This window comes from Sorex fumeus, unplaced genomic scaffold, assembly GCF_029834395.1.
Source record: "Sorex fumeus unplaced genomic scaffold, SorFum_2.1 ptg000002l, whole genome shotgun sequence".
NCBI lineage: Eukaryota > Metazoa > Chordata > Mammalia > Eulipotyphla > Soricidae > Sorex > Sorex fumeus.
The window spans coordinates 53610826-53635978 of NW_026606059.1; the positions used below are offsets into that span (position 1 = coordinate 53610826).

Sequence of the window (25153 nt, forward strand, 5' to 3'; positions counted from 1 at the left end):
ACTTATTTCCTTATTTGTAAAAATGGGGCTTTTATTTGATTTAACGTGTTAGCATATTTTATGAATAACTAAAGGACATAAGTTTTACAAATGCATCCTATTATGAGGCTTAGAGCTTGGTTAGCAGCTCCTGAATAGTGGATTCCCTGTAGATCAATGATCAACTTTGGCTTCACATTAGCAGCATCTTGGATGCTATTAAAATTACTGACGCCCAAATTGCACCTCAGACCAATTGGATTAGAATATCCAAGCATGAATTTCTGGCATTTGTAGTTTTTATAACGATTTGGATGCACATGAAGATTGACATCATGCTTGCAGAAAAGTGACTGGCAACACTGGCTGCACATTAGAATCACCTCTGAAAGTTCTGAATCATACCAATGTCTGGGACTTGCCAGGGTATATTTTGATGTCTCTTCAGAAGTATATCTGGATATAGCTGAGACAAATGTGTGGTAAAAGGCACTAAGAGTCCTATCATATCCCTTGAGCACTGTCAGGAGTAATTCCTGAGTGTAAAGCCAGGAGTAACCCCTGAGCATTGCTGGGTGTGACCCAAAAAGGAAAAAAATAATACTTGGGCGGCTGGAGAGGAGGTCGTGGACGTCGCTGTCTCCTGCCGGGCTTCAGTGCACTGGGTGGTGGGAAGCACAGTCCCCCCAGGGTATCAATGCAAGTTTGAGTAAGGAAACAACTTCTTCTCCAGAACCATGGCATATCAGTTGTACAGAAGTACTACTTTGGGAAACAGTCTTCAGGAGAGCCTTGATGAGCTCATACAGTCTCAGCACATCACCCCGCAACTTGCCCTCCGAGTCCTACTCCAGTTTGATAAGGCTTTAAATTCAGCACTGGCTCAGAGGGTCAGGAACCACGTCACCTTCAGGGGCTCTCTAAATACATACAGATTTTGCGACAGTGTGTGGACTTTTGTATTGAATGATGTTGAATTCAGCAAGGTGACAGAACTTATTAAAGTGGGTAAAGTGAAAATTGTAGCCTATGATGGTAAAAATACTGGGACCGATACTACAGAATGAATAGAAAATACAGTGGCTTTTTTATGCCATCCTCGTTATCCATCACTATTTGGAGAGAAGCACAGAAGAGACTTTTTTAAAAAATATATTCTAGCATTACAGAAATCACTACACTGTGCTACACTATCAGAATCCCATTAGAAAGACGCCTGTACTTCTGTAACATCTCATAATTGTTATGATACAGCATGAAGAAGCAGCTTTTTTTAAATGACAAATCAGACATTGTTGTTGTCTTCCTAAGAACATTCTTTAATAGACTCATTTTAAAACAGAAAAAAATACTTATTGGTACTTTCTTAGCTATGAATATTTTCATGTATTTGAATATGTTGAGATGAATAAGATTCATTTGTGTTTTCAGCAATCCTCAGTTCAATAAACAAGTGGCAGTAAATTTAGTGTGGGATTGCAAATGGCATGTAGGGGATGATATGGCATTGTAGCACTGTCCTCCCTTATCAATTTGCTTGAGCGGGCACTAGTAACGTCTCCACTGTGAGACTTGTTTTTACTCATTTTGGCATAATATGCCACAAGGAGCTTGCCAGGCTCTGCTGTGCAGGCGGAATACTCTCGGTAGATATGGCATTAGTATTGGTATTAGTTGTATTAGTATTGGTATTAGTGTTTCCAGAAACTGCACCACCTGTGCTCACCACCCTTAGTGGTGCTGGTACCATGGATCAAAATCAGGGTCTCAAGTTTTGTACTTTATACTTTTTATACTTTATCTCTGAAGTCATATTCCTGGCCCTATCAGGGTACCATTTCATGCAGCTTTGGATTAGCCTACAGAAAATAATGGAGTTTCCCAGTTATCTAGAACTTGGCATTTTGTGACAATTTTGAGCCTAGCAGGGAATACTTGGGCTAGTCTCAGAATATTGTATGGTTCTGTTGTTTTTCAAAAGCAGTGATTTTTTAGATTTCTATTCTTCATTTAGTGAAATAAATACTTGAAAATTATGTGGGTGGTATTATACAAAATGAAGATTAGTGTATTAAAATTTTAAACTAATTAGGTTAAGACTCAATACATATCAGTATCCACACAAAGAAATTTCAAAAAGGTTATCTGAGAATTAGTTGGATTAATTTAAAAAAATCCAACTTCCTTTTGTGGAATATAAAATGGTGAGGATAAAATGAAGAGGGAGGATTGTGAGGAGAGTATTTTTTGAGAGCTGTTGAAAAACTGAACCCCTCTTCAAAAACTGATTTGGGATGTCAGTTTCTACTTCAAACTAGTGAGAAGGGTACTGCCATGTCATTACTAAAAGAGTCCGATGCTTCTATCCAGGTTTAGGACATGAATTATTGTTTGATGATTTATTCCTTCTAGCAAACTCTAGTGTGAAAGAGAAGTGATTCATCAACTTGAACATAGTCAGTATGTCAGGAATTATAGATCCATGAATGTTTTCTGGATTAGATATGGGCACATAATAGAGAGAGATTACCAAATTATTTTATCATTTCTACACTAGACTACCTCTGTGTGTATGTAAAATGAGGGTGGAATTAGGACTCTGTCCCTGGACTACAGTGAATCCAGGTTCCATATAGTGGAAGTTGCAGTAGGCAGACTCAGCTAGGGCATACCACTTATTTTGGATCTTCTGAAAGTGGAAATTCATCGATTGAGCACATAGAGAGCAGAATCATTTTACAACAATAACAACTAAGTAAAGATTTTCTTACCATCTCCGCCTGGTCCCTGTCCTTCTTTTTTTCCTCATTTGAAACTCATCAAAACCAAAAACTTGCCAGTAGAGAAGATGACAAATGAGGATATGAAAAGTGATCCCTCTAGAAGCCAGGTTACCTGTCTTTCATAAGCTCTAATAATCAGGTAGATACAATTTTTTACAAAGTGGGGGGTTCTAACCTTGAATAAAGATAGGATTTTTGTTGAAAGCATTGTGTTGCATACATTAATTTGCAACTGATAGATGGTCAGCAACTACACTACCTCTGCTTTGCTGATGACATCGTTCTAATAACACCAAACATCAGCCAAGCGGCACAAATGCTGACCGACTTCGACCGTGAGTGTGGAAAGATTGGACTACAGCTGAATCTCAAGAAGACAATGTTTATAAGAAACAGCCTTGTTCCTGACACTCCATTCACTCTCAACGGAACCACCATCTCTGAATGCAACAGTTATATATACCTAGGTCGGGAAATCAACATGATGAATGACCTGGCACCTGAGTTACGCAGGAGGAAGAGAGCGGCTTGGAATGCCTTCAAGATCGTTGAAGAAATAACTAAGAGGACAAAGAACCTCCAGCTACGAGCACATCTCTTCGATTCCACTGTTCTTCCTGCATTAACATATGCCTCAGAGACCTGGGCCCTACGAAAACAGGATGAGAATGCTATTCGGGTCTCTCAAAGAGGAATTGAAAGAGCTGTGCTTGGAGTAACACGCTTCACTCAAATGAGAGAAAGAATTCGGAATTCTGATCTCCGTCAACACTCAAGAATCAGGGACGCTGTCTCATTTGCCAAGGCATCGAAAATCAGATGGGCTGCACACGTAATGAGGTTTACAGACAACTGCTGGACTAGAGCCATTACTGACTGGATTCCACAGGATGTCAACAGATCGCGTGGATGCCCACCTACAAGATGGTCAGACTTCTTCGTCAAGACCCTGAATGATCGGTTTGAGGATCTACATGTTCCTAGAATGAACAGATGCCATTGGGCTACGCTAGCACGCAACCGGGATGAATGGAGATGTTACTGGCACCCGCTCGAGTAAATCAATGAATAACGGGGGATCAAGTGATCAAGTGAAGATTAATCTGCAGTGAAAGTTTCATACTTTGATTTTATATATATATATTTTTTTATTAAAAATTTTTTAATAGTGAGACATCATGAGGTACAGTTGCAGACTTACACATTTTTGTGCTTGGGTTTCAATTATACAATGATCAAATACCCATCCCTCCACCGGTGCCCATTTCCCACCACCATGGATCCCAGTATCCCTCCCACACCCCATTCCCCCCATCCCACCCTGCCTCTGTGGCAGGGCATTCCCCTCTGTTCTCTCCTTTTGGGTATTGTGGTTTGCAAAAGAAACATTGAGTGGCAATCATGTTTGGTCTATAGTCTACTTTCAGCATGCCTCTCCCATTCTGGGAGGATCCTCCCAACACCTTTATTTGGTGTTCCCCTCTTTATCTGAGCTCCCTTTTCCCCTAGTATGTGTGGCTGGCCTCCAAGTCATGGAGTAAAATTCCTGGTACTAATCTCAGCCATTCTTGGGTGTTAGTTTCCTATTTTGTTACTTTATGTTCCCCAGATGAATGCAATCTTTCTACGTCTATTCCTTTCTTTCTGAGTCATTTTGCTTAACTTGATACTTTCCATGTAGTACCACTTGTATGTAAATTTCATGACTTTGTCTTTTATAACAGCTACATAGTACTCCATTGTGTAAATGTACCAAAGTTTCTTTAACCAGTCATCTGTTCTCGGGCACTCAGGTTTTTTCCAGATTCTGGCTATTGTAAAGAGTGCTGCAATAAACAGACAATTGCAGATGTCACTTCGACTATACTTTTTTGCCTCTCTGGGATATATTCCCAGGAGTGGTATTACTGGATCAAATGGGAGCTCAATTTCTAATTTTTTGAGAATCGTCCATACTGTTTTCCAAAAGGGCTGAACCAGTCGGCATTCCCACCAACAGTGAAGGAGTGTCCCTTTCTCACCACATCCATGCCAGCACCGGTTGCTTTTGTTCTTGTGGATATGGGCCAGTCTCTGTGGTGTGAAGTGATATCTCATTGTGGTTTTGATCTGCATCTCCCTGATGATTAATGATGTGGAACAAAGAAAATGGGAGGGAGGAATCAAGCTCCCTAACTTCAAACGCTACTTCAAGGCAGTAATAATTAAAACAGCATGGTACTGGAACAAAGACAGAGCTGTAGACCAATGGAACAGGGTTGAATATACTGACATCTCCCCCCAAGCATACGAGCATCTAATCTTCAATAAGGGGGCAAGAAAAATGAAGTGGAGCGGGGAAATCCTCTTTAACAAATTATGCTGGCAAAACTGGACGGCTACATGCAAAAAAATGGGCTCAGATCTCTGCCTAACTCCATGTACAAAAGTAAGATCTAAGTGGACTAAAGACCTCAACATCAGATCGGATTCTATAAGGTACATTGAAGAAAAAGTTGGCAAAACCCTCCATGACATAGAAGCTAATGGTATCTTCAAAGATGTCATACCTCTGGCCAAGCAAGTGAAAACAGAAATAGAGAAATGGGACTATCTTAAACTAAGAAGCTTCTGCACCTCAAAAGAAACAGTGACCAAAATACAAAGACAGTCTACAGAATGGGAAAGGATATTCGCCAACTACACATCTGATAAGGGGTTAATTTCAAGGATATACAAAGTACTGGTTGAACTCCACAAGAAGAAAACATTCAACCCCATCAAAAAATGGGGAGATGAAATGAATAGAAACTTTCACAAAGAAGAAATCCGAATGGCTAAAAGGCATATACTTGTGATTTTTAAGAATGATATGACTATGGGATGATAAAAATTTTCACTCAGTGAGAGAAGAATCCTACTTCTTAAGCTAAGTAGGTTTAAGAGTATAATCAGGGATATAAAAGAAAAAAAACACAGCTAATTCAGTACTCTCATTCCACATGTGTCCTCATCCATTAAAAGAAGACCCTTAAGACAAGAGCTAAAGTTGCACTGGGAACGCCCACTGGAACACCCATGTATAATGAACAGTGGGTGCGAATCCATCTGGACTAAATTAGCTGTTTTGTGGGTCCAGGCATCAGAGCAGGAAATGATTATGAGAGCTGCCTCATGAGACCTCTGTCTAAAGGGGAAACTCTCTGGGTTACCCCATTTATCTGTACTCCATTAAAAGCCAGAGTAGGTCTTTCTTGCCGGAAGGGTTTCTCTGACAAAAGATTCATAATTCATGCTGTTGGCTCTCATAAAGCCTGTCACACATTGTGCTTAGACACAAATTCCCTGTCTCCTTCAGAATATGTATACTGCAACTTAATGTGCACAAGGATATGGATGCTCAAGTTTTAGGGTTCATTAAAATTATCTTGGGATCTTGTTAGAATCCAGCACTCTTCCCAGAACTTGAGGGCTTGGAAACTGGATTAATAACAAAGGCTCCATGTTTCTGCACAAGGCAGACCAATGATAATGCTTTGAAAAACACACTCCTCATGTCACACAGGTCTCGGAGTGCTCATATATGCAGACATTGTCCATTCTGTGTGCTCTGTTCGTTTTCTTGTGATTATTACTTTATTTATTACTTGTGAAATTCTGAGTGATGGATATAACTATCCCATTTCAAAGATGAGGATGGTAAAAAGCAATAAAATGAAATATTTCCCCTGTGATAAGAAGATAGTATAAAATGAAATTTATAGTCCTCTGTTAACATTTTACTTTTAAGCATGGTGCCACAATACTTCACCTTTTGCAACCTAATTGCTTCTATGAAGAGTTCCAAAACAAGGCACAAATCTTAGCTTTTTTGAAAAAGGATTTTTATGGTGTTTCTGTTTCAGAATGAACTACAATTTCCCTAAAAATCATTCCAGAAAGAGAAGTGGGGTTGGGAATAAGCTTCATTCAAGTCCATGTACACATTATAGAAGAACCATTGGAGATCTTGCAGAGTTTGTTCTCCCAGTGATAGAAAGTGGCTCCAGCAGAAAGCTTAATGATGAATTTCAGTATATATGAAATCTGATAGAAAATGATAAGTGTAGTATAGTTTTATAGGCCCTACAATATTCCTCTTCTCAAGGCAGAGGAAAATATGCTCAATACTAGTGTTCTTCATAATTTCTATATAGAGTAAGAGTCTGCAAAGTTTATAAGGGTTAGATCATAAATATTTTTGGCTTTGTGGACTATCCAGTCTTTGTTCCAGTCACATAGCCATGCTTCCAAAACATGGAAGCAGTTATAAAACATGCAAAAGGAAAAAAAATTATGTCTGTGTTTCAATTAAACTTTATTTTCAAAACTAGGTCACTATAGTTTACTGACCCTGGAAGGCCATCATAGTTTAGAACACACTTTCCAATTTTGTATACTGTTGTGCTGGAGTTTTCGAAACTTATTTTGTCTCCTCCCCCCTTTTCCAGATAAAAATAAGTCACTAAACACCTCCTTCTCCATGGAATTATATCATATTTAGGCAACCAGAAAGTGTACCCCAACTATACCTAAGCTTACTTCTTTTACTTCTATTACAACCTCTGTTTCCACCAGGGGCTAAACATTTAAAACATTTTTAAAATGGTTTCCTACAATGATGGTCATCTGATAGATATGAGATGATATTAGAATATCTCATAAATCAATAAATCTAATAAATTAGATATTAGAATATCTAATAAAGCCTAATTTCCCTTTTTATGTTAGAAAAATTTACTAAGTGCTATAGTAAACAATTATACTAATATGATTATTTTAAAGCAAGGGTCTAGAATTTTTTTTCCCATTTTTGTTATCAGATTCTGTAATAGGAATCTCAGATGTGGTCCAGGCAGCTCCCACTGTCCTGTCCAAACAAACACTGTCCTCCCGTTGTTCATCGATTTGCTCGAGTGGGCCCAGTAACGTCTCCATTGTGAGACTTCTTGTTACCGTGTTTGAGATATTGAATACTATCGGTAGCTTGCCAGGCTCTCCGAGAAGGGTGGAGGAATCAAACCCGGCTTGGCTGGGCTGGCTGTGCGCAAGGCAAATGCCCTACCACTGTGCTATCACTCCAGTTCCACTACTGAATGAAATAAAGGAGAGGGTGAGATAAGCAAACAGGAGAATGCAGGGTCCATTTTCAAGAAGCAAGAGCTACTCTAATGAATACAAACATTGCCATGCGTATATGCTGCCCAATGTTGCTAATACTGAGAGGTTCTAGGAATCTAGGTTTTAGTGAATTATTCTAACTTTAAATATTGGTCATATTTACTTCTAAATATTGGCAATATTTGCATCTAAGAAGTGAATAGACATCTAATCAGGGCACATAAAACAAAACTGAATGTAAAACTCTTATCAAAATCATCAGTTTTTGTTCTCTAGACAAATTCATAGTCGGTTCCAACAAGTGTTGACCTCATGCATTGATTTTCTATGTTATAGGTGAGGATGTGAAATTCAGTGACTTTTTTTCACAACCTGATTCAGTACTCTACGAAAGCTATCTCTAGCTGCTCCAGAAACCTCTCCTCCTCATCTTTTCCTTTCATTTGAAAACTATTGACAGATGTTTTCTCAATCAATTATTGTAATCAGTCAGCTGCAACATTTACAGGTCAGTAGAACACATCAACAGCTGTCAGGAGACCAGACAATCATGATTCCCATTTGTCAAATGTGCGTTTCCCCCATTACATATGCAACCCATCCACAAGTGCTGAATCTCAAGTAAATGGCAACTGCCAGCAAGGAGAAACAAGATCATTGTGGGAAAAGCCCCAACTGAAAGAAAGTTCCATGATCACCTTGTTATTAAAATAATGACCTGAAACAGAATGATTAAAACTGACATTGGGATTTTCCAAAAGTATGAATAGAGAGTAACATCTTTTAAAGAGAATAACAACTTTGATGTTACCTTCTTTGATACAGAACAGAGATAATTAGTACTGGGATTATTTATTTTTTACATCACTTCTAAAAATGATGTTCTCTAAATGCCCTCTTTGCCCCCAACCACTAATCTAGTATCCACATACACACTGCTTCCCTCAGCTTTATGGAGTTAGAAACAGCAAAGGAGGGAACAGCAAAACAGATTTTTTTTCTAAAAAATAAGATATTTCACATCTGAAAAACTTTCAGTCTATATTGCTTGTTGAGTGACAGAATTCTGGAGAAGTCATATGGTGACTATTAAACATTTATATAATGCCATCTGTATACTACTCAGTGGCTTATGAATCATAAATGAGACAAGAGTTCTTCTTAGCAAGCTGAGGCTTTCTTTAAAATGCTAGCAGAGAAGAGGGAAGGTGGGTTAAGTGAGACGGTCTGTCAAGTGGGTTTGTTGACAAAAGTTGAAGCGGACTGAGGGGACTCCAGAGGAAATCTGAAAACACCAGGAGCTGCAATGCTAGAAAACAAATAATCGTGGCAGACTTTTAACAATTGAGAAATGACAGAAATGATCCTAATAAATACGAATGATATCTTTAGTGCTAATGGTAATAGCAATAGAAGCAATTTTAACTTTTATTTTTGGCTCTTACTATGAATGGATAAGAAATGAAGTGCTTTATAGCCACAGTTTTGCTTACCTACTGTTTCATTTGAAGACACAAAAAGTGATTTCACAAAGTTTACTTGATTTCCTTGCCTTCACACCTAGTTAATTGCAGAGATGGAAGTTGGGTGTTAGTTGACACTAGGTCTTGAGGCACATCAAGATTTCATATACTACTGTTTTATTTTTCCTGCCCAGAAATTGAGTCCAGAGTCTCTCAAAAGCAAGGCCAGTTGTCTACTGTTCAACTGTATCCTTGGCCAGAGTAGGTGCTGTGCCTATGAAACAGACAAGAGAACAGACTCTTAACTTGATGTTTCCTTCTGTCTGAAGCTTCTGATGTTCCTCTCCTATCTCCCTTAAGGGCAATGTACTCTCTAGCAGGGTATGAAAATATTGGTAATAATTGTAAAACATAATGACATCTACTTTCTATTATGTACTTTTTACTGGGCCAGGAACTGTGGAAATAACTTTGCATATTTTATCTTGCCGAATCTTCATAATAGGTATATTTATCTGCATATTATACCCGTAAAAATTAGGGCTTCCAGGGAAGTAACTTGCCAAAGATTTGAAATTAAGTTTGTGTCACTCACATGTGGGCTATAATCGTAGCACTGTAGCACTGTCCTCCCATTGTTCATCGATTTGCTCAAGTGGGCCTAGTAACTAATCGTAGAGGAAAGAGAATGGATTTAGGAGCAAAATAGGCCAATCCCTTCAACGCAGAAATCCTAAAGAGGGCAAAGAATGAGAGCAAGGACACCTGGTATAGAGAGGTAAAGGTCAAGCTGGATCTTCCATCAATTAACCACTCTCCAAAGCCTTGGACCTACCAATTTGTGTCCCTTTTCTTACTTGCTTCTGTTTTGTTATATCTTTGATGAAAACAAAGCAAAAACCAAGTACAGTCTTATCATTTATACAAACAAATAGAAAGGTACAAGGAGACCAAAATGATATTCTTAAGATTTGTAAACTGGCTGATTAAAAGTAGCCAATTTATGCTTAGAAACTCAGTATGCTTACCCCTACAATGGAGCTATGTCCATGATTCTTACAGAAGCCATTAAGATGGGTAAATAAATGAGTGGACCTAAAGGAACAATGTCTGCTGATTAAGTGGTAACAGATAGACACTGGTTCATGTATTACTTTTTTTTTTTCAAGGAAGAAAACTGTCAGTCCTAGCGATTTCCCCACCTAATGTGAGGATCTCTAATTTATTACATACATATCTTAGGCCAGATTTTTAAAGCAATATGATTTTTTATTTATAGGGAAATTTAAATATGGCATTTTTCAAAGTGTAAACTTCAGATCTAGCCTATCAGCTAGAGTCATAAATCACAGCTGTTTCATTTCCAAATCATTAGGGAGACTGAAAGCTTAAAGTATTTAATTTATCCAAACCACATGGGGTAGTTTATCATTGTGCATGATGTATAATTTTTTTTATTTCAATGCTGACTAGTAAAATTTTGAATAAATCATACTGAGATTTGGGTGTGGAAGGAGGCAATGCAAACATGTTAAATCTCCAAGTTAACGTGAAAATTTCTCTGCAAAATTTTCAAAAATATAAGTATATATAATATTTGAGATTCCTGATATAACAAGGTAACTCATATTAGAACTCATTTTGCAAGGAATGAGTTGATTGCCTTTTTAAGAGAGAAAAATGTGGAGGCTTAAAGAAACGGATGAGATGATTGAATAAGATAGATGTAAAATGGGCTGGTTCTTTCTCAGAGCAGTTGCAATTGCCCCCCTAATTTACAAGTCTCTCTATCCTACAATACATGCTTTGAAAATTTTCTTGTGTTAACAATAAAGTGACTTGGATTCTTAGAGGAGTAAGTATTTTTCAGTTGATTCAGAATTTTATGTAACATCCAGATCAGTACTTAAGCTTAGTGGTAGGTATTCATTAGGATAACAATAAAAAAATTGTATCCTGACAATGCCAACATCTTAAATTTGAACTGTGATATGTCTTGACTCCAAAGCTCGCATGGTGAAGCCATTCCAGAAAAACCTAATGCTTTTATCTTTCAGAGGAAAACGGACCAGAATAAGCTTATGTGAATGTAATTTTCTCCCTAGTTTTAAATGGGATAGTTTGTCCATAGGTGAAATTCTACATTTATCCACTGTTTGTATTTCTGTGTTGGAACTTTTATTTATATCTGTGCTTCCATATTTATTGTATCATTATTCATAATAGACGAGATATGAAAACAACTCAGGGTTCTATGACAGATGGGTAGATAAAGAAAATGTGGAATATACACACAGTGGGATTTTAGTCGGTTTAAAAATATAAGGAAATCCTGCCATTTGTAACAAATGGATGAACTCACGAAAGATTATGTTAAATGAAATAAGCCCATCACAGAAAGAAAAATAGTACATGATTTCACTTAGATGAGATATCTACAGTAATCAAATTCTTATTGGCTGAGAATGCAGTAGAACTGATAGCAAATGGATATGTAAAGAGAAGCATTGTTAAATGAGTATAAAATTTAGATATGCTACTGAATAATCTTTAGAGATCTAATATAAAAACTACAGTACCTATTGTGAAAATATGCAAATGTAAACTTTAAAATTTGGTAAAGGTGTTTTTTATTTTCTTATTTTTATTTATTATTTTCTTATTTCAAGTGTCTTTTATTTTTTTTAATTTTAACTATTCTTACCTTAATGCATTAATAATAATATAGCATTCAGGGGAAATTTGGTGGTGTTAGATATATCTATTACCTTGATTATGGTGTTGGTTTTATTGTGCTTGCATATATCCGGACTCATCAAACTGTGCATACCATATAAGTGCAGTTTGTGTGTGTGTGTGTGTGTGTTTGTGTGTGTGTGTGTGTGTGTGTATGTGTGTGTGAGATTGGGGTGGGGTGGGATTTTCAACACAGCCAGAAGTGCTCAGTGCTTATTCTTGGCTCTATGCTCAAGTATCACCTTTGTGTGTTTGGGGGATTTTATGCAGTACTGGAAATTGAACCTGGGTTGGTTGCTTGCAAGGCAAGCAAGAGTCTTAACTCCCTACTAACTCTCTGGCCCCCAATATTGACAATTTTTAAAATATTTATTTTCCTTCAATAAATCTATTGTAGATTTTCTGCAATTTTATGTAATTTCTCCTTCAGTACTCACCTTGCTTTAGTATAAAGTACTTCAGGTATTTTGTCATGAAAAGAAGAAAATATGCTAATTTTTTTCTGAGACAATGGGTCAGGCTCATTTACTTCCTTCTCAAATTAATGCTGGAAAGTGAAAAGACAGTCTTGAAGAAAAGGATAAGGAGAAGGCAGGAAGCAGCACCTCTTGGAAGTTTAGTGCCTTTATAAATGAAATATGCAGATGCACAGGAATGACAAAACAGCGAATAAGACAAAATGATTGGGAGAAAAGGTAAATAAATAAATAAATGATCGTTATGTTCCAGTTGCTATGTTCCAGGCACTCTTAGAAGAAAGGAAAACTGAAAGGAGGGAAGCTTTTAAATGTAGATTCCAATGGATGTAGATTCCAATAACTGACCATCTTTAGACTGGTCATCTTTAATTATTCTTCATTAATTTGAGGGCATGGCACTAAACTTTTCCTTAGCTCTTCCCAAGTGTCTTCCACATATCTATCAACAAAAGTCATATATATGTACATATATATTAGCTCTATTTCATTCTCATATTAATTTAATTAATATCTAATTAAATGAGAGAAAGAATCACTCAAATGAGAGAAAGAACTCGGAGTTACGTTGTTATCAATTTGCTGGAGCAGGCACCAGTAATGTTTTCATTGTGAAAGTTGTTGTTACTGTTGTTGGCATATGCAACATGCCACAGAGAGCTTGCCAAGCTCTGCCATGTGGACGGGATACTTTCAGTAGCTTGCCAGGCTCTTCAAGAGGGATGGAGGAATCAAACCCAGGTCGGCCGTGTGCAAGGCAAACACCCTATCTGCTGTGCTCCAGCTCCAGACACTTTTAATAATAAAGGAATATATACATCAGGAAGACCTTATACTCCTAGAGATAAATGTGCCCAATAAGGCACCAGCAAAATACTTAAAAATAACTGTAATAGATTTCAAAAGACATTGATAGCAACACAATTGTAGTTGAAAACTTCAACACTGCTGTGTCACCTCTTGATAGATAAACTAAAACTGAGCAAGGAAATACTGGCTTTGAAGGAAGAAATGGAAAATGGAGATAAGATTTATACAGGGCTCTACATCCTCCCAAAGCCAAATACATGTTCTTCTCCAATACACATGGGACCTTCTCCAATACACATGGTACATTCTCCAAGATTAATCCCATGCTGTGCCACAAACTATACCTCTATAAAATCAAGAGGATAGAAATTGTATCGACTATCTTCTCAGACCATGATGCACTCAAAATAGAAGCTAATCACAAACAGGAATGAAGAATCAAATCATACACCTGGAAATTTAAACAGCTCACTACTGAACAACCAATATGTCAGATAGGAAATCAAAACGGAAATCAAAAGATTCCTGGAAACAAACTGAGAACATGAGCTACCAGAACTTGCAAAAGCAGTGTGACATAGCAAAAGCAGGTTAAGAGGAAAGTTTATAGCTCTGCAAGCATTCATCAGGAAGGAAGAAAGTGCCTCCATAAATAACTTGACTGCACAGCTTAAGAACTTGGAAAATGACCAACAAAAGGAACCCAAACCAGGCAGGAAGGAAATTATAAAACTTAGAGTAGAAATTAACAAACTGGAATCCCAAAGAATAATCCAAAAGAAACCAAGATCTGGTTCTTCAAAAAAAAATAAACAGGATTGCTAAACCATTAACAAGATTCAGAGAGAGAGAGAGAGAGAGAGAGAATTCTAATAAAGTAAATAAGTAAATTACAAATGAAAGGAGGAATGTCACAACAGATGCCACAAAACTAGAGAACTGGAAGAAATTAATAAATTCTTAGACTCTTATAACCTCCCAAGGCTAAACCAAGAAAATTTGAAACACCTGAACCAGTGTATCACTACAAGAAAATTGAAATGGTCATCAAATTCTTCACCCAAACAAAAGTCCAGGCCCAAATGTATTCACTAGCAGATTTGTTTTTTAAAAAAAGAGGAACTTCTGCCAATCCTTTTCAGGCTTTTTCAGGTAATTTAAGAAACAGCAACATCCCAAAACAGTTTCTATGAAGCAAACATTACCTTGATACCCAAAGGAGTCAGAGACACACACACACACACAAAATTACAGGCTGTTATCTCTGATGAACATAGATGCAAAGATCCTCAACAAAATAGCAACAAATAGAATCCAACAACTCATGAAAAAGTTCATAAATCAAGACCAAGTAGGATTCATCCCGGGCATGCAAGGATGGTTTAACTTACTCAAGTCAATAAACATAATGCACCATATGAATTTAAAATGTACTATTTAGGCACTTGCAATAGTGATGGAAATATTGGGCTTTATGGAATAAAAATATTATGTTGTACTTCTAATGAAAAATATTGAATATCACCTTAAACATGTGAGGGGGAAAGCAATTTTCAAATATTTTGAATTAGGATATAGCAGTAGCCTCTAGAAAATGGAAGGTCCAGGAGCCCAGTTCCCTTAGAACTTTTAGAAATAACACAACCCTGTTGGTATACTTTTTGAACTCAGTGAAACTTCCTTGGAACTTTTGACTCACAGAATAATGATTCCCCAAAGGTGTTCACGTTGTTTTAAACTGCTAAGTTGCGTAGTAGATTGCTTCAGGGAAAATATAAATTGAATGCATATATTAACCAATACAACTTTTTATTACCATATTTTGAGAAAAATAATGCTTTTTTAATACTTTTTCATTGGTCATGGAAGTAATTTAAGTAAAGCAAAGGAATATTTAATTGTCTCAATGTTCCCAAACTACAAGCAGGTGGTTCTCAAAGTTTCATTATTTTAACAAAGATTTGTGAACATCACCTCAGAGTTTCTTTTTCATTCAGTCTTGGGTAGAAACCAAGACTGTCTTTTGAACAAGTCCCTAGATAATGCTAACCCATGCACAGCATTCAAAAAGGTGATCAAGAAAATAAAAGGATTCAAGTACAAGACCTTTGGGTAGTAAAACCTTTTAGAAATTTCACGTGTAATATATATTTGCTTTACAAAGATGCCCTGTTAGCTCATATTAAGATCCTTAAGTAAGAATGACCTGAATTTTACTGATTTTTCTTACTACCAGTTTTTCTAGCTTTTATCAGCTTATCCAAGTAAATAAACAATGGGAATCACTGGCATTTGCTAAAGGCAAGCTTGTTTACATTGGTCATGGAAGTAAATGCACTACCTGCCTAAGTGCGAAAGAGGAAGGCAGTGAGAGCTGTAGAAAGCAAACTGTGAAGTTAAAATGTTTAAGGGTTTTCTGTCTTTAAAGAGAGAACAAATAATCATTATTAACATTTGATTAGCCCTAGAATTTTAATGTCCGGTGCAGAAGCCACTAGCCACATCTAACTACTAACCATTTAAAGAAAGTCTATTTTGAAACAGGCCCTCCATATGAAGTACACATGAAACTTTGAAGACTAATTATGTAAAAATAGTAAAACAGCTGATTAATTATTATTGCTTTTTGATTTTGGGCCAGACCTGGAGATGCCGAGGGCTCACTTTTGGCTCTATGCTCAGAAATCAGTCCTGATGTGCTGAGGGATCATATGCTATGCCAGGGATCTGAAAAGGTTTGGCCATCTACAAGACTAAAACCATACCCCATGTACTTATTTTAAACTTATAAATATATTTTGAAATAATAGCATTTAGGATAAACTTAGTCAAATATATTAAATTAATTGTATCTGATTTCCTTTATTTTTTTTTAATTGCTTCCAGAGAATTTTAAATCATTGAAATGACTAAATGAGATTTCTGTTGGAAAGCACTATTCCAGGTCATGTGATTGTATTAAATATTTGTAGTATATTTCTGCTGTTCTTAGTAATAGTGGCATTTTTGGAGAAGGCCAGTTCAATACTGTTGAGAGTCTTGAGGGCAGAATAATTTCCCTGCTTGGTCTACCCCAAAGACTGAGTCTTTCATGGTGCATGCTCCTGGGAAGTGTCTTTATTTGTTGAAAGAATGAAGGTATAAGTGAATAAAATTATTTAAAAGTTTGAAGTGTTCTATTTAAGATATTTGAAGAGTGTATAAAAATTTAGAATTCTTTGTTTTTAAAGGTTACAGTAAGCTTCAGTTTTGTGAAAAATACATGAAAAGAGTTTCCTTGTTCTATAAGAATTCAGGGTGGATGATTTGTTCCTGTCTTTAGGTATAAAATGCCTCTTTCCTTCCAAACAACACATAAATATTTAAATAACAATTGTACTGTAACTTAGTAGCTCATGAATCATTTATTGAATGTACTTGGATTTGACATACTTATATTTGAATTAAGATGTTATAAGATATGGAATAAAATTCTTGGATTTAAAACTCAGAAGGATTGATTTAGACCCTATAAAATCTCCCATTTATTAATAAGAGATGTCCCCAAATTATGAAAACCTTACTTTAAAAATTATATCTTAGATTCAGTGTCTCACAGGAGCATATTTTAATTTTAGGTATGCAGGATTTCTTTTATTGTGTGTGCAGAAGCATAAAAAAGTGTTGTGTTCAGGTGTAAACTGAAAACAAGAATGTTATGTAGGTGGAGGGACTCAAAGAAGCTGTCATTTATGCTTGCTCTGTTCCAGGGAAGAGTCTTCTTGCTTCATATTGCCCTAAGGGTTGTTTATGAATAAGTTCCTCCTTTTAACATTACATTTAAGACCAAAAGTGAACCAAATGATAGCAAGACTGTAAACAATCTATATTAGTTTTGAACTAAATGAAAAGAAAAGAATAAAATATACAGGAAACAACACATTTCTTTCATTCAACTTCAATAAGAAAATATATTGAGTAGAATCGCAATAATATAAAAGATATATCATCATGCCTATTACTACTTTCTCTAATGGGAAGCCTTGAAGTACATGTGGTGTTTAAATTTAGATGATAAATAGTGACAGTTAAATAAAATATATTTTTTTCTATAGAGCCATAAGAATTGTATTTCAAATGCTAAGTGGTTCTTGTGAGTAGTCGTTAACATGTATAACATTTTCATCAGAACAGAATTTTCCACCGGGCAGTGCTGCCTTAGGAATTTTTTTCTTTACTTATATAAGCTGGAGCGATAGCACAGGGTGGGAGTGATAGCACAGCGGTAGAGCATTTGCCTTGCACGAAGCTGACCTGGCCGACCCAGGTTCTATTCCTCCGCCCCTCTCAGAGAGCCGGACAAGATACCGAAAGTATCTCGCCGACACAGCAAAGCCTGGCAAGCTCCTCATGACGTATTCAATATGCCAAACACAGTAACAACAAGTCTCACAATGGAGACCATACTGGGCCCACTCAAGCAACTCGATGAACAATGAGAAGAGAGTGCTTCAGTGCTACTTATATGAGAAAAGAGAATAATAATAATTCAATCCTTAGTCACATCAAAATTTCTATAAGATTGAAATGTTTGTAAAATGCTATCCAGTTGCTACAAAATTGTGAGTTAACTTCTTAATTGGGAGGAAAGTGACGAGTGAATATTGGTGGTGGGCTTAATGCTTATTTTTGTAAAGAAGAGACATTTCTTCAATGCAGCAGCTGTATTTTTAAAAAAATTTTTATTAGTGAAACATCATGAGGTACAGTTGTAGACTTAGAAATTTTTGTGTTTGGGTTTCGATTATACAATGATCAAATACCCATCCCTCCACCCGTGCCCATTTTCCACCACCATGGATCCCAGTATCCCTCCCACCCCCATCCCTCCAATCCCACCCTGCCTCTGTGGCAGGGCATTCCCTTTTGCTCTCTCTCTCCTTTTGGGTGTTGTGGTCTGCAAAAGAGGCATTGAGTGGCAATCATGTTTGGTCCATAGTCTACTTTCAACATGCATCTCCCATCCTGAGAGGATCCTCCCAACACCCTTTATTTGTTGCTCCCTTCTCTATCTGAGCTGCCCTTTCCCCTGGAATGCCCGGCTGGCCTCTAAGCCATGGAGTAATCCTCCTGGTCCTTATCTCGGCTATTCTTGGGTATTAATCTCCTATTTTGTTACTTTATGTCCCCCAGATGAATGCAATCTTTTTATGTCTATCCCTCTCTTTCTGACTCATTTCGCTTAGCATGATACTTTCAATGTTGTACCACTTGTATGTAAATTTCATGACTTCATCTTTTCTAACAGCTATATAGTACTCCATTGTGTAGATGTACCAAAGTTTCTTTAACCAGTCATCTGTTCTTGGGCACTCAGGTTTTTTCCAGATTATGGCTATTGTAAAGAGTGCTGCAATGAACAAACAAGTGCAGATGTCATGTCAACTATACATTTTTGCCTCTCTGGGACATATTCCCAGGAGTGGTATTGCTGGGTCAAATGGGAGCTCAATTTCTAATTTTTTGAGAATCATCCATACTGTTTTCCAAAAGGGCTGAACCAGTTTGCATTCCCACCAGCAGCGAAGGAGGATCCCTTTCTCACCACATCAGCACCAGCATCGGTTGCTTTTGTTCTTTTGGATATGGGCCAGTCTCTGAGGTGTGAGATGGTATCTCACTGTGGTTTAGATCTGCATCTCCCTGATGATTAATGATGTAGAGCATTTTCTCATGTGTCTTTTTGCCATTCGGATTTCTTCTTTGAGAAAGTTTCTGTTCATTTCATTGCCCCATTTTATGGGGTTAGATGTTTTCTTCTTGTGGAGTTCAACCAGTTCTTTATATATCCTTGATATCAACCCCTTGTTAGATGTGTATTCAGAGAATATCCTTTCCCATTCTGTAGACCATCTTTGTATTTTGATCACTGTTTCTTTTGAGGTGCAGTAGCTTCTTAGTTTAAGATAGTCCCATTTATCTATCTCTCTTTTCCCTTGCTTGGCCAGTGGTATGACATCTTTGAAGATACCATTAGCTTCAATGGCATGGAGGGTTTTGCCAACTTTGTCTTCAATGTACCTTATGGATTCCGGTCTGATGTTGAGGTCTTTTTCATTTTGATCTTAGTTTTGTACATGGTGCTAGGCAGAGATCTGAGCCCATTTTTTTTGCATATAGCCATCCAGTTTTGCCAGCACAATTTGTTAAAGAGGCTTTTCTTACTCCATTTCACATTTCTTGCTCCTTTATCAAAGAGTAGATGATCAAATGATTGAGGGGAGATGTCAGTATATTTTACCCTGTTCCATCGGTCTGCAGCACTGCCTTTGTTCCAGTACCATGCTGTTTTAATTATTACTGCTTTGTAGTAGAGTTTGAAGTTAGGGAGTTTTATTCCTGTCATTTTCTTTTCCCCAAGAATTGTTTTAGCTATTCGTGGGGGCTTATTGTTCCATATGAATTTCAGGAGTGTTTGCTCCATTTCTTTGAAGAATGTCATGGGTATCCTTATAGGGATTGCATTGAATTTGTACAATGCTTTGAGAAGTATTGCCATTTTGACAATGTTAATTCTCCTGACCCATGAGCAGAGGATATCTTTCCATTTTCTCATGTCCTCTTTTATTTCATGAAGTAGCGTTTTGTAGTTTTCTTTGTACAGGTCCTTTACTTCCTTAGTTAAGCTGATTCCTAGGTACTTGATTTTCTGGGGCACAACTGTGAACCAGTTTGGTATTTCCATGTTGCTTTCTTCACTCACTGTTTGTGTATAGGAAAGCATTGGACTTTTGGGTATTGTTTTTATAACCTGTAACTTTCCTATACAAGTCTATTGTTTATAAGAGTTCCTTGGTGGAGGTTATAGGGTTCTCTAAGTATAGTACCATATCATCTGCGAATAGTGAGAGCTTGATTCCTTCCTTTCCTACCCAAATACCCTTAATATCTTTTTCTTGCCTAATTGCTATTGCAAGTACTTCCAGTACTATATTCAACAGCAGTGGAGAGAGTGGGCATCCTTGTCTCGTCCCTAATCTTAGAGGGAATGCTCTCAGTTTTTCCCCCATCGAGAATGATGCTTGCGTACCAGCTGTATTTTTGCAGCACACATACCCAAGTCTGGTCTGGACATCTCTCTTGCATCACCTCCTATTCTCTTTGTTCCTTAGTTTGTCCTCTACTCAGTGCTGCAGTAATCAATTGCCATACAGGTTAAATCTAAAAGCACCTAGTCTCAGCTGCATCCAACATATAATTTTTGCTTTCTTCCCTGGATCTTCTATGGCATGGTGAATATGAAGTACCTAAGAAATTTCTTCCAATATTCCTAGGTATGTCACCCTGAGAATTTGAAAGAGATAGCACCTCTTGAGATAACCCTTCCTCTTGGGCTATGGTATAGGAGGATAAATATTCTTCTTATCTGTCTAGAAAGTAGCAATTCTGTGATACATTCTATAAGGAATTTTACAAAGGTCATCATAAAAATTGAGACCCAATTACTCACAGCAGTGCTCAATTTGGCAGTTCACATGAATAGGTGTTCATTCTTTTTTCTTTCTTTATAATTTTGTCTCATTTCTTTGGATTACTTTCCCCCATGGGCTGGAGCAATAGCACAGCAGTAGGGCGTTTGCCTTGCACGCAGCCAACATGGGCAACCTGAGTTCGATTCCTTCACCCCTCTCGGAGAGCCCAGCAAGCTATCGAGAGTATGTCGCCCACAGGGCAGAGCCTGGCAAGATACCCGTGATGTATTCGATATGCTAAACACAGTAACAACAAAGTCTCCAATTGAAGCGGGAGACGTTACTGGGCCCGCTCGAGCAAATCGACGAACAATGGGAGGACAGTGATACTTTCCCCCATAAAACATCCTGCAAGCCCTTTCCCGGGCCTAATATTTTGGGTGGCATCTAGGTTAAGACAAGGATTTAGGTTTTCATCTACAGTTTTTCTCATAGCCAATTAGGATTGGGAATTTGAACAAATTGCCTTAAGATTGCTCATGGCCTTGAACTTGAATAAAAATTAGTCATGCCAATTGGCCTACATATTACCATCATATCTTGATCACTTGATCACTGGACTTCCCATTAAACATTGATTTGCTTGAGCGGGTGCCAGTAACGTCTCCATTCATCCCTGTCGTGTGCTAGTGTAACCCAATGGCGTCTGTTTGTTCTAGGAACATGAAGAGCCTCAACCCAATCATTCATGATCTTGATGAAGAAGTCTGACCATCTGGTAGGTGGATGGTCACACGGTCATTTGACATCCTGTGGAATCCAGTCGGTAACGGCTCTAGTCCAGCGGTCGTCTCCAAATCTCATTACATGTCCAGCCCATCTGATTTTCGATGCCTTGGCAAACGAGACAGCGTCCCTGATTCTTGATCATCGACAGAGGTCGGAACTCCGAATTCTTTCTCCATTTGAGTGAAACAAGATACTCCAAGCATAGCTCTTTTGATTCCACTTTGGGAGACCCGAATAGCGTTCTCATCCTGTTTTTGTAGGGCCCAGGTCTCTGAGGCTTATGTTAATGCAGGAAGATCAGTGGAATCAAAGAGATGTGACTGGAGCCCGAGGTTCTTCATCCTCTTAGTTATTTCTTAGACGCTCTTGAAGGCCTTCCAAGCTGCCCTCTTCCTCCTGTGCAACTCAGGTGCCAGGTCATTCGTCATGTTGCTTCTCGACCTAGGTATACATAACTGTTGCATTCAGAGATGATTGTTCCGTTGAGAGCGAATGGAACGTCAGGAATGAGACTGTTTCTCATAAACATTGTCTTCATGAGATTCAGCTGTAGACCAACTTTTCACAGTCATGGTCAAAGTTGGCCAGCATTTGTGCTGCTTGACTAATGTTTGGTGATGTTTGCTTGACTAATGTTTGTTTATTAGAACGATATCATCAGCAAAGCGGATGTGGTGTAGTTGCCAACCGTTTATCTTCACTCCCATTCCTTCCCATTCCAGTTGTTGCATGATGTTCTCAAGCGTATCACTGAATATTTTTGGTGAAATGCTATCACCGTGCCGAACCCCTCTCTTGACATTGATGATCACTTCTATGTAGAATAGTGAGATCCTGATAGAGAATCTGTAATACAGCTCACAGAGGATCCTGATGTATTGAGTATGAATGCCCTGGTTGGCTAGGGCTTCGATGACCACTCCCGTCTTAGCAGAATCAAAGGCCTTCTTTAAATCAATGAACATTAGACAGAGTGGCATTTTGAAGTCCCGAGAAACCTCAATGAGCTTGGTATCGCTTGAATATGGTCGATTGTGCTGAATCCTTTGCAGAACCTGGCTTGCTCGCATGGTTGTCCTTCATCTAGTGTTTTGCCAATCCTTTTCAGGATGACTCAAGTGAACAGCTTGTAGATGACAGAAAATAAGCAGATTGGGCAATAATTGCCAATGTCATGGATGTCTCTCTTCTTGTACAATAGTACAGTCCTGCTGGTTTTCCATTTGGACAGAATCTTGCATTCAGATGGGTACTGTGTAAAAAGTGTATTGATGAGTACTAACTGCAGGTTCTTCAGGTGTTCAGGTATGACCTTGTCTGGGCCAGGTGCTGTTCATTTCTTTATCGATGAAATGGTGTGTCAGATTTCTGAAGGGAGAATGTTGGGAATGACTGTCCATCCTGTGGAATTTGGTATGTGTGCAGGTGGACGCGGCTATCAAAGAGATCTGAGTAGGAGTCATGGATAATCTTTTCCATTGCCCTTCTTGAAGATGTAATAGATCCATCAGGAGTTGGAGGGAAGTCATCTTGGTCTTATAGTTGGCGAAGGACAGGTGGGCATTATGAATGCTTTTCCTGGCTTCTGCCATATCTACCAGCATTGCTGCTCTCCTCTCTTTGAGGTCTTCCTTTATCGCTTCTCTGCACTGCTTTGCAAGCTCGAATGTTCGCCTGTGGTTGCCTGAGGCATGCGCCAAACCACTTTGGCAAATAAGCTCAAGAGTTTTTGAAGACAGCCATTTTTTTTGTGGTTATCTCTCTCGGCATTCCTTGCACAACCATGGAGGTGCTGAACCAGTTGATCGTATTCCTCATCAATGTTGTCAATGACGGTATCTTCCCATGTTGCAGTAATAGCGCCAAACAGCTCCCATTTGGTGGTCATTCTGTGAGTTCTGTTCTTAAACTTTGCAGTCCTTTCTCCCCGCTCTGTGAAGTAGAATTTTGCACGGAGGAGATGGTGGTCTGTTCCCGTTTGGAATTTTGGGACAACAGTGACATTGGTCAGGCAAAACCGTCTATTGAATATGATGTGGTGTCTAACGTATTCGATATGCCAAAACCAGTAAATACAATGGGTCTCATTCCCCTGACCCTGAAGGAGTCACCAATATGGCAGCATTGAGAAGGATGTGGAAGGAGAGGGTGATAAAATCTCAAGGCCAAACTAGACTGCCAAAACAAAGAAAGACAAAAAATGATTGTCTGTACTTTCAATGCACGTATGCTGGTATCAAATGCATCCATCAATCTCATGGTGCAAGCGTGAAAGATCAAGTACGACATCATTGGTCTGACAGAGACAAGAAGGCATCAATCACATCACACCGTTTTCGACACTGGAGAAGAACTGTTCCTCGGAACATGCGACATAAGAGGCGTTGGAGGCGTTGGTGTCCTTGTCAACACAAACTTGACCATGAGCATTGATTCATTCGAATGCCTAACAACCCAAATGTGATGATTACACTTGTATAAATGTGGTTCACTTCCAGCAATTTCTATCTTTGTTGTCTACACACCAACATCCAATTATGATGAAGGAGAAATTGAGAAATTCTACATGGAGCTGAAGAAGTTCTATAAAGAAGACCACACCTTCTACAAGATCATTGTCGGTGATTTTAATGCCAAGGTAGGACAGTGAATAGTGGAGAGGATTTATCAGATAGACAGTGAATAGTGGAGAGGATTTATCAGATAGACAGTGAATAGTGGAGAGGATCCAGACTTGGAATCACCTCACTTAATGTTTGAATTCTTAGTGTTACATGTTGGCTATTTAAGTCTTTGACATTCTGAGGTGTACTTTATAGGTTCCTCCATAAAATGACTGAAAAACTGGGAGCTAGTTGGATGATTGCTAAATTTATTTTTTAATGCTGGAAAGAACTAAAGCAATGTGAGCTATTGTTTATAGCCCTGATCTGAGAAGACTAGCTCAGTTTAACTAAGATGGAAAAGCTTTTTTTTAAAAAAAATAGAAAAAAGTGAAGGAATTTCACAGTAGTAAGCAAAATCTCATTAATGTCATAGATGAGATTGGTTTCGTATAGTTTTAGGCCTCCTGATCACAACTAGGTCAAAAATCACTTGTGTAAGACTTAAAGGTCAAGTTGATTAGAAAATTTAAAAAATAAATCAATAAATGGAGCAAATAGAAGAGACAAAGCTCACTTTGCTTTCAAACTAATACCCTCTATTCGGAGCTGGAAAGGGTTTATCTCAATTTCTTCATCCTATTTCAGCAGTTTTACTGGACGCTTTTGGTTTTCCCAAAGCAGTAAATCTTATCTTTTTTTTTAACCCTTGCTAAGTTAAAAATTAGTATATATTTCTATAAATTCTAAGAATCCTTTTCTTCTTCTGTTCATTTTGAAGTTCGAAGACATGTTCTTTAAATTATCATGTCAGGTCACCTTATCTGTGACCTGCCATCTCATCAGTTTTATTGGCAAAGCTACACTGAGGATTCAGAGCACATGGTTTATTTTTATTTTTATGTCCGGGCTTGCCCTGGGCTG

At 38.0% G+C, this 25153-nt stretch overlaps 1 protein-coding gene across 1 annotated transcript; it reads left to right on the forward strand.

The window, feature by feature from the left end:
- The first annotated feature begins 677 nt into the window (after positions 1–677).
- LOC130021311 (transcription initiation factor IIA subunit 2-like) lies at positions 678–1220 on the forward strand. The gene has a single exon (XM_056112039.1). It carries the CDS (start codon positions 717–719, stop codon positions 1044–1046), a length of 330 nt encoding a protein of 109 aa, XP_055968014.1. The 5' UTR covers positions 678–716; the 3' UTR covers positions 1047–1220.
- The last annotated feature ends 23933 nt before the right edge of the window (positions 1221–25153 follow it).